General features: G+C 41.7%; 1 protein-coding gene across 6 annotated transcripts in view; it reads left to right on the top strand.

Moving 5' to 3' along the window:
• Positions 1–1,891: 1,891 nt before the first annotated feature.
• Positions 1,892–18,406, top strand: part of dmxl2 (Dmx-like 2) — a 40,034-nt gene continuing 23,519 nt past the window's right edge. For 5 of the 6 annotated variants that reach the window (XM_044353818.1, XM_044353811.1, XM_044353800.1 and 2 more), the window contains exons 1-20: positions 1,892–2,301; positions 8,812–8,937; positions 9,206–9,277; positions 9,401–9,479; positions 9,692–9,836; positions 10,432–10,498; positions 10,619–10,791; positions 11,946–12,126; positions 12,249–12,429; positions 12,840–13,058; positions 13,150–13,421; positions 14,117–14,386; positions 14,616–14,845; positions 15,049–15,251; positions 15,469–15,590; positions 16,137–16,226; positions 16,348–16,456; positions 16,571–16,690; positions 16,841–17,068; positions 17,236–17,522. In XM_044353818.1, the coding sequence (XP_044209753.1) occupies positions 2,215–2,301; positions 8,812–8,937; positions 9,206–9,277; positions 9,401–9,479; positions 9,692–9,836; positions 10,432–10,498; positions 10,619–10,791; positions 11,946–12,126; positions 12,249–12,429; positions 12,840–13,058; positions 13,150–13,421; positions 14,117–14,386; positions 14,616–14,845; positions 15,049–15,251; positions 15,469–15,590; positions 16,137–16,226; positions 16,348–16,456; positions 16,571–16,690; positions 16,841–17,068; positions 17,236–17,522 (3,261 nt within the window). In that variant the 5' untranslated portion in view covers positions 1,892–2,214. The remainder of the gene's footprint in view (positions 2,302–8,811; positions 8,938–9,205; positions 9,278–9,400; positions 9,480–9,691; positions 9,837–10,431; positions 10,499–10,618; positions 10,792–11,945; positions 12,127–12,248; positions 12,430–12,839; positions 13,059–13,149; positions 13,422–14,116; positions 14,387–14,615; positions 14,846–15,048; positions 15,252–15,468; positions 15,591–16,136; positions 16,227–16,347; positions 16,457–16,570; positions 16,691–16,840; positions 17,069–17,235; positions 17,523–18,406) is intronic. The other variant, XM_044353780.1, reaches the window with a different exon arrangement.

Genomic DNA, 18,406 nt, shown 5'->3' with positions numbered 1-18,406 from the left:
CACAGAGAGCTGCTTCAAGGTAAAGACTTCAGTCAGGACAGATGCACTCACAGGCTTAGTCACATGTCCTCACAGGAGTGTGCCCTTTAAAATTATCCAAAGACAAAGGAGTTGAAAGGGGCAGATTTCTAGCAAGATTTGCCTGCCTTTGAAATCACTGGATGGTTATCTGGGTTACATAATGCTTCATAGTCATCAATCCCACTGCTGATTTATAATGGCTTATAAAGGGCAGTCACATCCTGGTTGTACATTTTGTGATATTAATTACTAAGGAAAGAGCCAATCCATATTTTTCAATTGTTTTCTTCTATTAGCACAGATAGTACTTTCCTATGCTTCATCAGTCATTGTTGCCAGTTTATGATTGCAGAACAGCTGTAAAGTTTGACACCCACAGTTCAAAAAAATGCTAGTCACCAAATGCTAAATGGACAGACACAGTATTACATATGCCACATGATGAGTGTGCCACGCCATTGTTGTTGACACTGTTTATGTGTATCTGTCACGTTCTCTCTGGGCCACTGCCTTGCAATTTTCTCTTCTGTTGTCCTGTGTGTCATGGTGGCTGGCAGGCAGGCCCTGTCCGATGATGTCAGTGTGGTTTAACTAACTAGGCCAGTGCTATGATGGTTGGGTGTGTACCTCCGTGGATCAGTGTCAGTGCTCTCGTTGTTCATCTTGAAACAATGAAGGAGAGGGTGTGACAGTAGATTTGTAAGAGGGGGTACAAAAGGGGAAAGGGATAAACAGTATTATGGTGATTTGCTTCATTAAATCTCATCAGTGAGATGAGGGAGAGTAGATAAGGAGATGAGGGACAGTTACAGCTACAATGAACCTCAGCCAGTCTAGCTCTCTCATCTGTACTTGGTCAAATGTAAAACAATCGTGGACATCATTGTGACAGTATTTCCCATCTTATGTTGTAATGCTTATAGCAGATGCTGCCCATGACATTAGGGCTGCAGCTAATGATTATTTTCATGATCTATTAATTTGCAGATTATTTTGTCTGTTAAATGAAAAATAGTTTAGCGTAGAAAACATCAGAAAACAGTGAAAAATGCCACACCCTCAAAATGCTTGTCTAACAAAAAGTCCAAAACTCAAAGATATTCAATTTACTATAATATAAGACAATGCAAAGCCTCACATTTGAGAAGCTGGAACCATAAAATGGTTGGCAGAAAAATGACTTGACTGATTATCAATTGTTAGTAGGCGGTTAATTTTCTGTTGATCTACCAATCGATTCAATTTAATTAATTGATTAATTCAATTTCAACTCTGTGTAGGCTGAAGACAGATATAATTTTTTACTTATACTCTAACTGAGTGAGTTTGTCATATGCTTAATAAAAAGAGTAATTTCATGTGTCCTTATTAGACTCGAATAGGGAGAGAAGGTGTCCACTACCATCGCCTTACAGTAAGAAAACTGTCTACATACAGCTCCATAAATGTGTTTCTGTCAGAATATGGCTGCTCTTTGCTGCATGCTGCACTGTTTCATGACTACATTTTTATATTTTCGGTAACTGACAAAATTATTACACTATCTCTTTTGATTTTACCCCAGACCCTACATTAATGACCAATGAACTCAAACATACAGAGGGGTGCCATCTCTACAAAACTGGCGCGCCGTGAACATAGATAAGTAGTAATAGAACAGCTGTACAGAGTCCCTCAGAAGGAAGAACAGTTAATCATTAAAATTAAAATACAGGTCATTTTAAACAATAGTAATTACTATGTACGGTAGGTGACTTTTTAAATCCAGGAGCAAGCCCCATGAGGTAAAATTGAGGAGTAGATATTTTCTGATCTAGGTCTTATATATCTATGGCCATTCAGTCGTGCTTGAACAACGTCGTGAACGCGCATGTCAGGTTCGCTGCAGAGATCCTGCTGCCTCGGCTCTCACGATTAATCGCAGGGATGGTGTTGACAGCGAGAGGCGACGGTCGACGGCCAGTTTTACATGCTTAACTAGATGACAGGGCCTGGTGAAATTACATTCATACGGGTCGAAACACTAATTCACCGCAGCCCCTGCTGTTTGTGGAGGAAGACAGAGCTGCGAGGCCGAGGACAACGTGAACGTTACTGATGGAATTCCCAGTCGTTGCTAGATGGAGAAACCGAAAGGGTGGACTCGTTATAAATAATTAAAAAAAATCCATCTGCTGCTAAAATATAAGGAAAATGCATCTGCATCAGGTGCTGACGGGAGCTGTAAACCCTGGAGATTGCTGCTACTCGGTGGGAAGCGTGAATGACATTCCGTTTACGGTGAGGTTTTATTTTCATATTATTATTTGCTCAAGATGACACCCACTAAAGCTAACGACTGACAAGCTAGCTGGATAGTTAGCTAGCTAGCTTTATATTGGCTGTGCGAGCTAAAGCACCCGCTAGCCGGTATGCTAGCCAAAACTGCCGCACCGAGAGATTCACAAACACTGAGTCGAGACTACTCGGGGCATCCTTATTACAAGCCCCTCTTTCATTCGTCTTGACAGTCAGTCAGACAGACAAGCTAACACCCTCGAGTAGATGCGTAACGGTAATATATAACGTTACACCTATTCTTTTACGGTAACGTTATATTATTTATCGCTGCTAGCCACTCAAATGACCTTTAGCTGCATCTCGTCACGTTAGAATTACTGCAAGGGAATCCCTTTGCGCAACCATAACATTATCGGCAAATATTTCCTATAGGACATGCTCCGCCGAAATTTTGCAGTGCACATTACAGGTGACAGTGTAGCGGCTTTGCAGAACTGCGCACAAAGCCAGGATGAAAAAAAAAGCTGTGTTTTGTCTGGTTGCAGAACTGGCTAAGCTTGCTACCATTTGGCGTTAAATCCTCCTCACGGATGATTAGCTCCCTGTCATCCCAGCATCAGCCGCGCCAGCCATGACGTAGAGAGCCATATATGGATACATGAGCTAGAGGGCTGGACGGCAGTGTGTTGCTGATGAAACTAATATTGTGTCATTTCAGTTGATGTGATCTTTGTGATACAGAATAAATAAACTTTCAGTGTTCCAGTGTGTTTATCGGTGTATATAGGACAGCTTGACATCAGTTATTTAGACTTTATATATCTGCACACATGCTGATCAAACAATATGCCTTAAACCAAATTCTATACATTGACCTCCGGGCTATAAATATTCTTTGTCTGTCTGAGGTCTGGCAACTTCCCAGCATTTCTTGTTGCGCCTCAAGTCGAAGCCCAGTCAATATTCCATTTAGTGAAGCGAGACGTGGGAAGAGCCTATAATATTACAGCCTCCTTTGTGATGGCAAATAGGAAAAAGTGCACAATAGATTATAACCCTAACGAATGTGGTGGCTCTTTTGCTACAAATGGATCCGTTGAAGTTAATGTAGAGAGTAGAGTGTTGTAGAAAGCAAAATGGTAGCATCCTGAGTCAACTTTTTTTTTTTATTGAGAGCACATGATGATTTTATTGATAGCCGGATGATCTTTTATAACATCCTGTAAGGAAAATCCTTGAAAAGACACTACAATGTTCTCTTGTACGTGACAGTTTTTTGTGGCCTTTGTTTAGCATAATCTTTTAATACTACAAGCATGCTTTCATACAATTTGATTTCCTGCATGAAACAACAGAGATACATTCTCTAGATTAGTATCTGTTTGTTGTTCACAGAGATTGACAGGTAAACAGTCATTACATGGTGAAAACCAAGAACGGACAGACAATATTAGTCAGTGTTGTTGTTTTCTGTATGACCCCAGTTCATGGCAAAAGCAGTGTGACTGCATTAATTAAGTTCTGCCAATGCAGGCTCACAGTAAATTCTTGAGCAGATATTTTGCACGCTACCATTCCCTCATGCTGAGAACACTATGAGCCTGCCTAATCGCTGCCAAATCTGGGCTTGGTCTGTTCATGCTACCTTTATTTTTATATTTCAGGAACACAGACACCCTCTTCTGTCTGATTCTTTCAGTCTGTCAGTGATTATTGCTTTATTCATTTCTGTTTAATTATAGAGTTGAGTTGTCCCACTTTCTCCTTACACTGTCCCCAGATCAAGGCTATTTGAATATAAACAGGCGGGCTTTGTACCTAGGGTCATATCTGCTCAACAACATGGGACAGGGCTAGCTGGGAAGCTAAAGCCTTGCACATTGCCTTGAGGCCTCAGTTTCTGTGCCTGGTGTTTTCTTTCTGAGTCTGGGAGGGTATTTGAAGAACACTAGACATCATGTCCAATGCATTTACACTCACATTGACCCCTAGGGCTCCTAGGCCAGACCCTGACACGCACGCACACACACACACACACACACACACACACACACACACACACACACACACACACTACCTACAACAGCCATGAGTGTATAATTTCAAATGAGCAAGTATGAGGCTACAACTACACTGGATAGAAACCATTCTTTCTCCATACTGTACCTATTATGCATTGAGAGACTTAGGAGCCATATATATTTGAATTGAGTTTGAATGATGGACAGTAACAGACAGGTGCCTAGCCATTGCCAGTCCAGCGGGCCAACAGATGGTGGTGGATGTAGATTTTGTGTTGAGAACCCGTTGTACTAGTATGAAGGAACTAGATAGCAAAAAGATGAGATCTGTTCTTTATTTAGACAAAAAAGGAAATAGTGTTCTTCTCACATTGAAAACTCAGTGTTAGTTGATTGTCACTATAATTATCATCACACAGAAGCAGACCCAAATGTCAAATTTTGCTATGTTGCACAGCAGTAATGATAAAAGAAATAGAGAACCACAACAAAGCTGTTAATGTTTTGTTTCTGTATTCAGTTGAATGACAGAAATTGCAATTGTTTCCTGTTTTTTTTTTTTTTTTAGCTATTTGGTGTGGTTCATGTCTGTTAACACTGAGACTACATGATAATGTCCTCTTGAGAGGTTGTGAAAACCATGCTTAGAAAGTTCATTTTCTCATCTATGATGTTGTTTTCTGACCTGTGGTTGATGTAAACGTGCATACAAACAGCTCGGTGGGTTTAATATGCAGAGCTACGGATGTGTGATCAACTAAAAATAGAATACATGTTCCAACTACTGTTCAAAGTACAGACAGAGAGCACCTACCATCATCAAGGCTTCATAATTCTCTAAACTGTGTATTTAATAATAGAAAATATTTATAGTGTTTTGTTCTCTATCTGGATCTTGATCTACATCAGAATATAGTTATTGCCAGATAATGTAAGATAATGATGCTGGTTGTTTGGAGGTAGCCATGATTTTCTAAGGTTCCAGGTCTGGGAAGAGTTTCTGTGTGAGGATGGACTTTTACATTCAGTTATGGAGTTATGTTATGTTTTATGTCACATAAGCCACTCATACAAGAAATTGGCAACCTATTACAGAGAAGTATGATATATCAAAATACAAATGACTAACCTTTTCCAAACTCATCAGTTCATCAATCCAATATTCAAAAGTACATCAAATTTAGCAGAAATAGGTCCAGCCTATACTAAACTAAGGAACTAAGAGAAAGAAATTGGTTCTTTATAAAGTATCATATGGTGGAGTTATTTCCTCTTGATGCATGGCAAAAACTGTTGACTTGTTCCTTAGCGCAGCGACACAATTTCATAGAAATCTGCCTCTATATTTGTGATATCCTGCTAACTGTGAATAGATAAACAGAGCATATTTCCTCATTTGTCTCTGTTTTGAGATCCACTACGGTGCTACAAATGCACCCATTCTTGCAGGCTACATCGATTAAGTTGGAAATGTTATGGCCAACAGACAGAATGGAGACTGATCTGAGCTGGACCTGTTTAACTGCTGTCATACTGCAGAGAGAATAACAAGGCCCATATGGCATGACTATAGACTGTGGGGGCAAAGTACAGGCCTGAGCTTCAGGTTGAGCTCAGGGATAATGTCTTAATGCAGATTGACAAAGGGGCCATTTTACTACAGTTCAGAATTAATGAATTCATATTTTTAAATATTTGCAGCCAAGGCTTTTTTGAACTGCAGCTCAGAGTCAGCGAGCTAACCCCGACGTGAAAATGTTTCACACGGTAGCAGCTGTGTCTGCGGAACATGCTCGCATGATTGCGTTAGGCACGGGGAATAAGCAGCATTTGATGGAATGAAGGCAGAAGTGATCTCTCTCTCTTCCTCTTATCTACTTTCATTAACACAGCACATGACTGTATTCACACTTTTCTTCGAAAACCCAACTGCAACCCAGCCTTATAGTGTTTACCATTATTCTAATAGAATTTAAGTTCCTCTTAACAAGCAAAGATGTGAATAGATTTATATGTCATCAGTAATATAGACATGCCTTGTGGATGACTGAACTGTCTTCCAACACACTAGAAATGGAGTGTGTTGAGCTCTTTTAAAGCATGATACAGGGGTTTTCCAGATTTGGACTAAAGAAATCAGCCCAGAGTGGTCATTCAGTGAGAGCTGTTTCTGAAACATCAGAAATTCATATCAACTTTCTGACATACTGTATGTTTGACTAACAGAAAAATACACTATCGGGACATCTGTAAACACTTGAAGAGCTTTACATGAAATAATAGTATTTTCCCAACAAAGTGCCAGATAAAGAAGTAATTCAAGTGAAAGGTCACATGTCTCCAGCATTGACTTGAATAATTGTAGTTCCCTTTTTTTACGAAACAATACCATTATTTTGCAATTGTTTCTCCGCTCACTTTAGAAGCAACTGCTTCGCCGATGTTAATGTGTTACAGAGAGGTAATATTTATCCAAAGGCAGCAACATTCTCCATGTAAGCAGCTTACATGACTGACAGAAAAGGAAACCTTGCTGCTTCCCTGTCAGTCATGAGGAAACCTCGCTGCTTCAGGGTTACACTCATCAAGTCAGCAAATTTAAAAGCCACAGATACTCGGGTGTTGATGCGGATACATTCATAGCCAGAACCGTTGGCTCGTTAACGCTGTCTGATGTTGAATCAAATAAATATCATTAGAACATTAGAACTGGTGGCAAGCAGATGGCGTGTCTTCATGTCTTTTACTAATTGTCATAAATTTCTAATCTGTTAGTTTATTTAATTTATGATGTCAGATTTCCTCAAGTATTATTGTCTCTCAGTAGATGAATTCAGTCAAGCAGAAAAACACAGTATACAGTCTTTGTGAATGTTCTTGTGATGCCTGAGATGACAAGAGATGACGAGAACATAAAAACAACTGATCTATAAACTGATTTTTTGATAAAGTAACTAATGATTGAAAAAGTGTTAAAGCTTCCATCTGTATAAACTGTGTCAATGTTTTCCACAAAGTCACATATCAGTATCATGCTGCTACAACTAATGAATCATCCCACTTTGTATCACCATCCATCAGCACCTTGTTTTTCTCTGTGTGCGTGTGTGTGTGTGTGTGTCTGTGTTGTGAGCGTGCATGTGGATTTGGATGATGAAAGAAATACAGGACACACACAAGCCCAAACAAAAAGAACAAAGGGATGATGATAGGTCATCCTGTTTAAGGCAGATAGACTCATGCTTGCCAGCCTGGCTCAAGGTCCCACCAGGTCCAAATTACCTTGCTGACAAAGACAGTAGACTGTGTGTGTGTGTGTGTGTGTGTGTGTGTGTGTGAACGAGAGAGAGGTGCAGAGCAGTCCTAGACAGTGCGTGACGGTGACCGCCTTTAATTCCAGCTGTAAGGAGCAAATGCCGCAGTAATAGTAAAGCACACACAGGACCGCCCTTATTTCTCTTTCTACTTGTCTCTAATCCTGCTGTAACAGTCATTACTATAACTTCATCCCCGGCTTGTCACTTTATATTATACCACACTAGCTGTAATGTTGTCCTGTTGTGTGACCCAGTGGTTCCCAGCCTCTCCTCCTGTTCTCCTGAATAATGAACGACACAAGCCGTCATTCTGACTGTACCGTTGCTTTGAGGCCAGCTTGCCTGTCTCCCAGGTGCTGCTGCCATTCCACACATGGTTGCCAACCGCTAGCAGCCACCGTCGTATCAACTTACTTTGCTGCCCGTAATCCAAATTTTAATACAGGTTAAGCATTATGCATGAGCAGTTAGCGTGTGCTGTGTATGTCTTGGACTGATGTTCATACATGAGAAGGTGTAATGCTAGTGTAATGGTGCTTTAGAGTACTTTCACAATGAATCATTTATAAAACATTTGTGAATTTTACAAGGTGACATCAGGCTGATGCTAGTTTTGTCAGCTCAACAGTCCAAAATCCAAAGATATTCAATATATGTCACTGTAAGAGAAATAAAAGCAGCAAATTCTCAAACTTTAGAAGCTGCAACCATCAAATGTTTGAAATTTTTGCTTGATAAATGAATTGATGATCAAAATAGTTGCAGATTCATTTTCTTTCGATTGATGAATCGACTAATTGTTGCAGCTCTATCTCTACTATGTTAATCATGTTGTAATGTTCCACTCAACCAATGATATATTTATATTACTGCCATTGAATCTTTGATGGCCTGCTTTTAGTCATTTTTATGACATTATGTGGTATATCTATATCAAATGTATTCATATAGAAATTCAAGGCAGTATAAAACTGTACATGAAATATGAAGCTTATTAATGAACGGAAGTCAGTGTTATTACTTCAAATAAATCTGGGATTGGGGATTTGTTCCAGAAATCTGAACTGGAGCTTTTAAATGCATTTTTACAGTGATAATTATCATTTTCAGTTCCAGTGGTTTTATCTGTTTATTGTAGCTTAATCTGATGTGATACCTCTTTCTTTTTTCAGGCCTACGGCTCAGGTTGTGATGTAGTGATCTTGGCTAGCGACTTTGAGTGTGTGCAGATTATCCCAGGAGCTCAGAATGGGAACATACAGGTGGGCTGTGTGGAGTGTTCCCACCAGCTTGGCAGGGTAAGTGTTAGCTGCACACTCAGACACACTCCCACACGCAGTTTTCATTTTTTTTTAGTGTAGCCAGTAGACATTATCAATTACACTTAGCATAAAGAAGTACAGTCAGCCCTGCGTTTGCTCTTGTCACGTACTGCCGACGCTCTCCTTCCGCTCCTCCGTTCTCCTGCACCACTCCCCACCTACCCCTCTCCTGTGGGAATGACTGTGCAGAAGCACTGATGGGGTGAGTAATGTTGTGATGATGAACACAGCTCTTTATTTTTAGATTGCTGCATCCTACGGTAACACAGTCTGCATCTTTGAACCTCTTTCTACCAACCCAAACAAACGCCACAAGGTGAGCATAAATGCGACAGTTTCATACATGAATACTTGTTCAAGTTAATATCTGGTGAGGTTAATCACACTAGTTTGCCAATAACATTGCATGGTGTGTGTGTCGCTCTCCTGTCACTAACAGCAGCTTAACTATCAGTGGCAAAAGACAGGACAGTTCTTCCTCGATGCCATCACCTACAACCTGGCCTGGGACCCACAAGGTATGCCTGTGCTTTCTGTGTTCAACTGATTCACTGACTTGTCTGACTAAATTAATCCACTCCACACACACAGCTCCTACTCACAGCCCCCTTTTGGTTTGTCTGGAACGACATGTGCATTATGTAAGAGCCACAGCGTGCATGTGGCTCTGTGTACTGTAGTAGCCAACGTGGGACGTGAGGTGTGTAACACATCGCTTTTGTGTCCTCAGGGAACCGTATCCTAGCAGCAACTGAGCGGCTCCAGCTGTGGGCTCCGCCACTGACAGATGCCCTGATAGAGGAGGAGGATGGGCAGCTGACTGACGATAAGCCCCACCCTGTCCTTAATGACTGGAACTGTGTCTGGCAGTGCAAGTACGTTTAACAAAGATATTTTTGCTCATGTAAATATGAGCATCTGGCATGATTTACATGGGGAAAAAACTTTTCCGTCTCAGGGTGTTTATTAGGTCAGCAGCAGGATCAGAACCCTAAGATAATTTGCAAAGAATCCATTGCTTATGAGGTAAATGGTCTCTTGGTGCTTTCTGTTGATGAATTAAATAGATTCCTGACAGCTTAGCTTATCAGCAAATTGATTTTCCAGGGTGTCAAACAGACGCGTGGGTCTTCATTTCCTCATTCCTTCCTCTCTCAACTCTTGACCTTTTTTAACTGATGATCTAAACTCATCTGTACGCTGCTTCAAGTGAATGGTGTATGTTTACTGTAGTAAGCCAGCCTGTGCAAACAGACATAGATATGTAATTGTCATCTGATGACACCAGTGCATGGCCAGGAAAGCCACTAGAACAGGGAAATGACTTGCAATAACTCAAGCACAAAGGAACCACACATACACATTGACAGCTGACAGGAGAACCAGGACAGTGTTTTTATTTCCATGGAGAGTTTCCCATGGAGAAGTGAATATAGCTAATGTCATTGTCTATGCTTGTTTTTCTCTCAGAACTGCTGCATCTGTTCACATTGCCAAGTGGTCTCCTGATGGGGAGTACTTTGCAACTGTTGGCAAGGTATATGATTCATGTAAACATGTTGCAAAAACTAAACAATATTGAACAGTTTTTCTAATTTTAAGATCCACGTTGATGTTTATATGTAATATATTTTTATGTATGTTTTTGTGTACAAAGGATGACTGTTTACTCAAGGTGTGGTATCCCACCACGGGCTGGCGTTCTGCAGTGGTGGTCCAGGACCTTTCTGACAAAAAACCTCTTCCTGTTCACTTCTCCTTTGTTTACTTGGCCCATCCCCGCTCGGTCACCGGTATGTCCTGGAGGAAGACTAGCAAGTACATGCCCAAGTAAGAAAGTACACAAAATCACACACACACACACACACAGGGTGGGCATCTCCTTTTACACCCTGAGTCTGATGTGTAGATTAAACATTTCTCCATTTTAGGGTAAATGAGAAGGGTTTGTAGCTGCAATGTGGAAAATTAAAAAAAAAACAAAAAACTTTCTCCCCGTTTCCTATTAAATAGAGTGGGTTATAATTTTGTGGCAAGTTTACAGGGATTTCTGCTGATGTCACAATCACTGTTCTCTGTTGCAACATTGAAAAAGCTGTACCAACACAAAATGGGAATTTTCCAGAATTGCGAACTTCGATGCCATTCACTCTTGGTTCCCACTTTTAGTCAGTTTCCTGCATCCTGTGACATTAAGTACACACTGTTTTTGTGTTCGGCTTGTCACTGTAGGAAATATTTTACACACCTATATATATTTTCAGAAAACCAGTAAATACTGGTGTCACTGTCTTGAAAATAATTTCCCATAGCACCCCGACACACCAGGCTGCCAGGTGTGAATGCATGTAGCTGATCATTACCACTAGTTACTGTGTGTCTGGTCCAGTTGGCTCCAGTTGCTGTTATTGGTGGCTATTTGGCAAATTTAGAATTATTCGGTGGTGGAAGCAGCAGTGAGAGGGAGTTCTCTATTTTGCTGTTCAGCTGAATGAGACAGCATTAAAGTGATGAAATCACTTTAATGCTGTCTCATTCAGAGACTGCCCTCTATATATTTCACTTCCGCTTTTCCTCTTTGCTCTAGCAGATTATCACGGGCTGACATCACCAGTTAAAAAGTAATGCAAAGCACAGCCTTACAGTGTTACTTGCATTTTTTCATTAGACATATTACCAATTTGTATTCAAAACATACAACAAGAACACTTAAACAGTTTGTGAATCTCCAGTGTTTCATTGGATTGTGAATAAGGACCACTGACTGGTTATTTCTCCCCATTCAGTGGGAGTTTAGAGATGTTCATTTTGAGTTCTCCCTCCTGCACTCCCACTTTATTATCATCTTTGTTTTTACAATGTAATAAATCATGTCCATATTGAGGTTTGTTAGATTCATTGTAATTTTTCAATCATGTGATTGATCAAAAATAAAGCGATTACTGGTCGTGTAAGACAGTTGCATTCTTCTGTTGTCTTTCTAGGGGTTCAGTGTGCAATGTGTTGCTGACATCCTGTGAAGATGGTGTGTGTAGGTTGTGGTCAGAGACCCTGCTTCCAGAAGACAGCCTGCTTGGGGGACAGATCTCTGAGAACACACACTCCTTCAGCTCCAGCCTGCCAGGCCTGGCAGGCAGTAAGGACAAGATCCAACATGCTTTGGAGGTACACTAACTCCAGGCTATGAAACCAGACCAGAAAGAATTCATAAAAGAATATATATATTTTGATAAAGGAATAACATAATCCTATTGTCTATGTTTTATTACTGTGCTTTGCTTGAACAGTCAATCCACCACCTGAAGCATCTGCGTCGGGGCCGGCGACGGTCCTCTGCTCTGGTGGCACACAGTGAGCTGCTGCCCTCTCAGCTCGGCACACAGGATGCACACACTCACCGCCACATCGCTCATCATGCCAATGCCCTGTGTCACTTCCACATCTCAGCCAGTATTAACCCCAACACAGGTAGAGTGTCTTTGTTGGAACAAGCTCAGAAGCTTTTCTATATTTCTTCACCATAGATCCATTCATAGTCGCCCTAATAGTGACATCATTCTGAAACCACAATGTATTGATGTTGCTGCAAACTGTGTGAGATTCGCATGATTATAGCTTATTGTTGTTTGACATCTTACAGTGTAAATCTTTGTTGAAAAATGTAATTCACTAATGAAATGGCTTCATTGTTAAATATAATGGACAGCTATCCAAAACATCATAGTGATACAGCAGAAATGGCTTCTGTGACTGGAAATAAATGAACTCATTCAAGTGAGCGAAACATTCAGTGCACCTCTGATCTTTATTTACCCTTTTTCCCCCCACTATCATCCATCTGTCTCTGCCTCCTCCTACCTCCCTCTCCCCTCTGTTAGATATCCCATCAATGCTGGCTGACTCTGCAGTGTTCAACCCAGATGATGGCGCCGGCGGAGGAGGCTTTGTTGTTCACTGGCTCAACAATAAGGACCTCAGCTTCACTTCCTCCATGGATCTCTTTATGCTGCAGCTCCGTAAATTCTCTGAACAGCAGCTGGACCAGACCGCTGAGGATCCTCTCGACCCCGAAGGATCCCCTATGAAATTCGACTTTGGTATGATTCACAACCAGGCCGATACACATTCCCAAAACACCTTAAATTTAATGCAGCATCATGGTGATAAAGTTGCTCTATGTCTTTCTAGATCTGGACGAGATGTCTGACAAAGCCTCCTCAGAGCATGGCGAAGAGGGTGAGCCAGGGGAGCAGGGAAGCACTAAGGCGTCCTCCCCAGGATCCAGCTCCAGCATGCCTCTGCCCTCGATGCTGCTGGAGAGGAAGATGGAGACTCTGACCACAGAGTGGAACAAGAGCCCTGACATGCTGTTCACCATCCACCCTGCCGACGGCTCTTTCCTGGTTTGGCATGTGAAGTATTTGGATGAATTCAACCAGGGTATCTTCAGACAGGTTCAGGTGAGCGGAGAAAATGTTTTCGTGTCCTGCTCTAATTTCCACATGCAAGTGAGAAACATTTTTCCTAATTATTATCTCTTCTGCTTTAAATCCAGTAGTGAATTACTTAATTACTTCACTCGCTCACTCATACACACACAGTGACAGCAGTGTAGCTGTAGTTAAACTTTGCCTAAACTGTAATGTCTCAGCTCTCCCCCAGCCTTATGTAAGACTCCTAATATTTCTTATTTTTCTCTGAAAGATGGACAGACACTACGCTCTTTGTGCACGTAGGCTACTAAAACTTTGTCATGTCATGGTTCATAAAACTATTTTTAATAGATCTTATGTTGTGATAATCGTATGAATCTTTACACAAACTATGTATATATATAAAAATCAAATTCTTGCATGTAAATAAATCCACAATGTAGTGCTGTAAGTAGATACATGGTTATCTGTCTTTATGACCGTAATGAGACAGCACACTTTGGCATTGTACAATAATAGCTTTATGATTATAGGTGCTTCTTTGAAGTCCATATATACTGGAGTAAATGGTAGTGTAAGCATGTGATATACAATAAAATATGTAGGCTTATAGCTGTGAACATTAACTAAACTAAACATAAACTAGCAAGCCAAGGAGTATATCGGGACTATAGAGAACATGTGCCTCATGGTTTTTCTTTCCCTTTCAACTCTCCCACCAGGTGTCCTTCTCCTCCCGTATTCCTGTGGCATTTCCTACAGGTGATGCCAACTCACTGAGTAAAAACATCCTGATGTATGCCTGCACTTTGACAGAGGGGGGGAGTGCTGGGGCAGGGGAGCAGGAGAGGATGGTCCAACGTGTCTCTCACTCCGCCTCAGCTTTTGCTGGGCTGGGTTCACCTGCCATAACCCCTTCTTCCAGCCCCCGTCCTGGCATCAGTCCTGCTGTCATGATGGTCTCCAAGCATGTTGATGGATCTCTCAACCAGGTGGTTTATTGTTAAAAAAAAAAAATCTTGGGCTCCAACATTTTTTTCTGCCAATGCATGCATGTTTTTATAAATTACTATTGTTAACCAAGCTGCTCCCAAAGCCATAATGTCACACTAACAGCATAATTTCAATGTCATAACAATGTTAACACATTTACATTGTATGTTTGTTTATTCAGGCTTCACAGCCCTCACTAAATTTATATTTGGCTCCTTCTGTGTCTAGTGGGCAGTGACATTCGCTGAGCGTTCTGCCTTCTCCAACGTATTGACTGTATCTCACAAGTTCCGATACTGCGGCCACCGCTTCCATCTGAATGACCAATCCTGCCACACGGTGCTGCCACTGCTGCTCACCTCCTCTCACCATAATGCCCTGCTTACACCTCCCTCAGCCCCTTGCAGCCTGGAAGGAGAGCAGCCTTCTTCCTTTCCCCTACCAAAGGGACTTCCCAGGTATGGAACCGAGGGAAGGCAGAATAAGGAGGCACTCAGCGAAAAAGCAGATAAAGAAAAGTGAGGCAGTGAATAAGAAAGAGATGAGCGAGAAGAGAGGATAGGACATACTCCATATTGTAATACAAGCAACATGCTTTTATAGTGATGGACTTGCTGTCTTCTGCATGAGTTCTGACCAAGCATTTATTTTGCATTACCAGGAAGCAGCTTCGTAATGCAGCTACAAGGACCTTCCATGACCCCAACGCTATCTACAGTGAGCTGATTCTGTGGAGGGTGGACCATATTGGACCCCTGTCCTGCACTGGAGGGGTCTCTGAACTGGCTCGTATCAACTCTCTCCACACCTCTGCCTTCAGCAATGTCGCTTGGCTACCTACACTAGTACCCAGCTCTGTACTCGGTAAACACAAAAAAAAGTTTAACATGGACATTAATTTAAACCTTGGTGATGAATCCTGAAGATTTTGGTTCTCTGCTGCTGTAGGAAGGAATGTAATCATTAATTGTGCCCATTTAAGAGAAGACTTAGAGTAATTAATCAATTCTAGATCAAATAGCAATTAATCCATTTTTGGCACTGCATGACTTTTCTATGATCTTTGTGTTTTGTTTCTCAGGAACGTACTGTAACAGTGCCAGTGCCTGCTTTGTGGCTTCAGATGGTAAAAACCTGCGTCTCTATCAAGCTGTTGTGGATGCCAGAAAACTGCTGGATGAACTGTCAGATCCTGAAACTTCTGTGAGTGGATTCACATACACGTGACTGCATATGAAAAACATACTGCTCACTGGGATGTGATGTTGGGATGTGAGTCTCTGTTCACTGAATTTTCTTTGTGTCTCACACCGTGGGTCATAAAGGACAGGAAATCCAGTCCAAAGCTTGTGAACGGATATGTTGGGGAGGGGGGATGACGAGTGTACGCGTATCAAGCATGAAACATCACAGATCTGATATAACCACGTCATTCACAGATATTAAATTATTGTTATAGGCTAGCTTTTCAACATCTGAGTTTGTCATTAATTTCCTTTTGTTGCTGCCTTTATTTGCAAATGTTACAACACAAAACACAGATCTCAAATTTAAGCAATTATTGTAAAGATGGCTATGTTCCTCATAAAACTGATTATTCTCTCTTGTTCTCCAACAACTACCTGCCTAGAATACCCTGCACCTGCACTTCGCATCATAATATGCAATACCTTTCCACCACACTACTGGTTTCAAATGCAGTGTGCTAAATGGATAGTTTACCATTTTTTCATGTGTGTCTCTGTTTAGAAACTGGTGGGCGAAGTGTTCAACATCGTCAGCCAGCAGTCCACTGCCAGACCTGGATGTATCATAGAGTTGGATGTCATTACAAACCAGGTTAGCAGCTTCTCTGTGTTTTTCACACCTACCTCAGATCTGTGGTGGACAGATATCAGAGAGAAACCTTCTGATCAATAGACTTAGTGCTCTGTTTGATGCTATTTCCATGTGTATCCAGTGTGGTGCCAACACCCAACTGCTGCATGTCTTCCAAGAGGACTTCATTCTAGGTTACAAGCCTCAGAAAGAACCAGAAGCACACACACCTGCCTTTCCACCTGGTGAAGGTACAGCACAATGTTGGATTAAAACCCTGAATAGATTAGTCTCTGAATAATTTTTGAATTTTTGCAGAACCTGATTGTCATCAGAAGATGATAATATCATTTTCCCTTAACCAGATTTCCAACCTGCCCCATTTTCTGAGAAGTTCTTCCTGGTGGTGATAGAAAAAGATCTCAACAGGAACTCTGTTCTGCAGATGTGGCACCTGCACCTCAAGTCTGTCCAGGCCTGTGTTGGTAAGTGTGGGGTACACACATCTGACCTGTTATTGGCATATTGTTTTCCCATGTCTTGAAAGTATGAATTGTATGAATTCATGTCACATCACATGCCAACTGAGGTGTAGGTTCAGGCCAACAATAATGTTGCTGTGTCTATGTGTCCAGATGAGCCGAGTCCTGATTATAGCTTCCAGAGCCAGCTAATGGTTCCCAATCAAGTTGTGAATGCCGACTCATCTCCGGAGACCTCTCCTGTCAGACCCCTGCCACGTTCAGCCTCTACGGCCAACTTGCAATCAGCCAGCAAACTCATCCTCAGCTCCAAACTGGTGTACAGCAAGCGGCTCGACCTGCCCCACGGGGTGGAGGTTACCAGAGCCACCCCCTCCGCAGGTTAGGATGGGCACATTCTTCACACATATGACCCACAGCATCTTGCTTTTGCAAAATGGAAAAGAAGGATTGTTTACATGCCAGGTTATTGAGAGGAAACTGACAGCACATTTTCTTATTTGAACTTTCTCTATTTTCCTATCACCATCTCCCTCTTCCCACTATAGGTCATCTGAGTTCCTCCTCCATCTACCCGGTGTGCCTGGCTCCCTACCTGATTGTTACTACCTGCTCTGACTCTCGCGTGCGGTTCTGGCACTGTGCTGTGGAGGGTGACGATGGGTGTGATGAGGATGACCGGGACAACCGGGTGTACCGCTGGGAGCCCTGGGCCCTTATGAATGAGGAGGAAGACAACAACAGTGCTGTGGGTGTGTCAGGGCGGCCTGTAGCTGTGTCCTGCTCCTACATCGGCAGGCTTGCTGTGGCCTTCAAACAGCCACGACAAGGACAGGTGAGAAATGAGAATTTGGCTTTGTAATGGTGTTTTCAGTGTATTGTACCAAGAATTCATAGAGGCTTTAGAATTCATTTAAACCATGAGTTGCAGTTCCAATAAAAATGTAAATGCAATGAATAAACATCATTTGGCTATATAGCCTGGACCATCCCATAAGAGATATATCAACATATGAATACTTTACCTTGCGAGGGAGCTGGATTCGCGAGATCACAACATCACAAGGCCAGGAGAGAATCCATCTTGTCAGCCTTCAAGTTATGTGCTTGTGTCCGAACCACCGGTGGTTTGGACCAATCGGCATCCATGAGGATTCTTGCGTGAGCTTGTGATCTTGCGATCTCGTAAATCCAGCTGCCTCGCAAGGTAAGACAGTGATAGAGGGAGGTTTATCCAATCACCTGCCAAATACTTTTTTGAAAGTGCTCGCCCTTTTCCAAACAGTGTGCAAGGATGATTTCTCAGACGGCTCTATGTAACAAACCACCCTTTCTCTTTCCCCTTGTTTCCTCTCTACCTTTTTACCATGAACTGTCCAATGAAGGCATAATGCACAAAAAATAATCTTTTAAAAAAAGAAAAACAAAAGCTGACTGTGTAAGAATCTAATTCCATTTCCTGTAGCTACTCTGTATGTGAAATAAGTAGAGTTAGATGACATTGAAATGAAACTGAGTTGACGTTTATGAACAACAGCCTGGCTTATGAATCAGGATTTTCAGGGCACTTCAGGATGTAATACAGGATAGAAGTCTGAGCAGGCCCTCGTGAGGCATTTTAATGAGCTCACATTTCTTTGTCATCCATTTATTCATCGACTGATTCACAGTACAGATTTTTAATATTGTAAGAAATTTGATTGAAACACGCTTTAAGAA

The sequence above is a fragment of the Thunnus albacares genome, chromosome 1 (genome assembly GCF_914725855.1).
Source record: "Thunnus albacares chromosome 1, fThuAlb1.1, whole genome shotgun sequence".
Classification (NCBI taxonomy): Eukaryota; Metazoa; Chordata; class Actinopteri; order Scombriformes; family Scombridae; genus Thunnus; species Thunnus albacares.
Note: the sequence above shows the minus strand (reverse complement) of the source record. Positions and strands in the feature narration are given on the sequence as shown.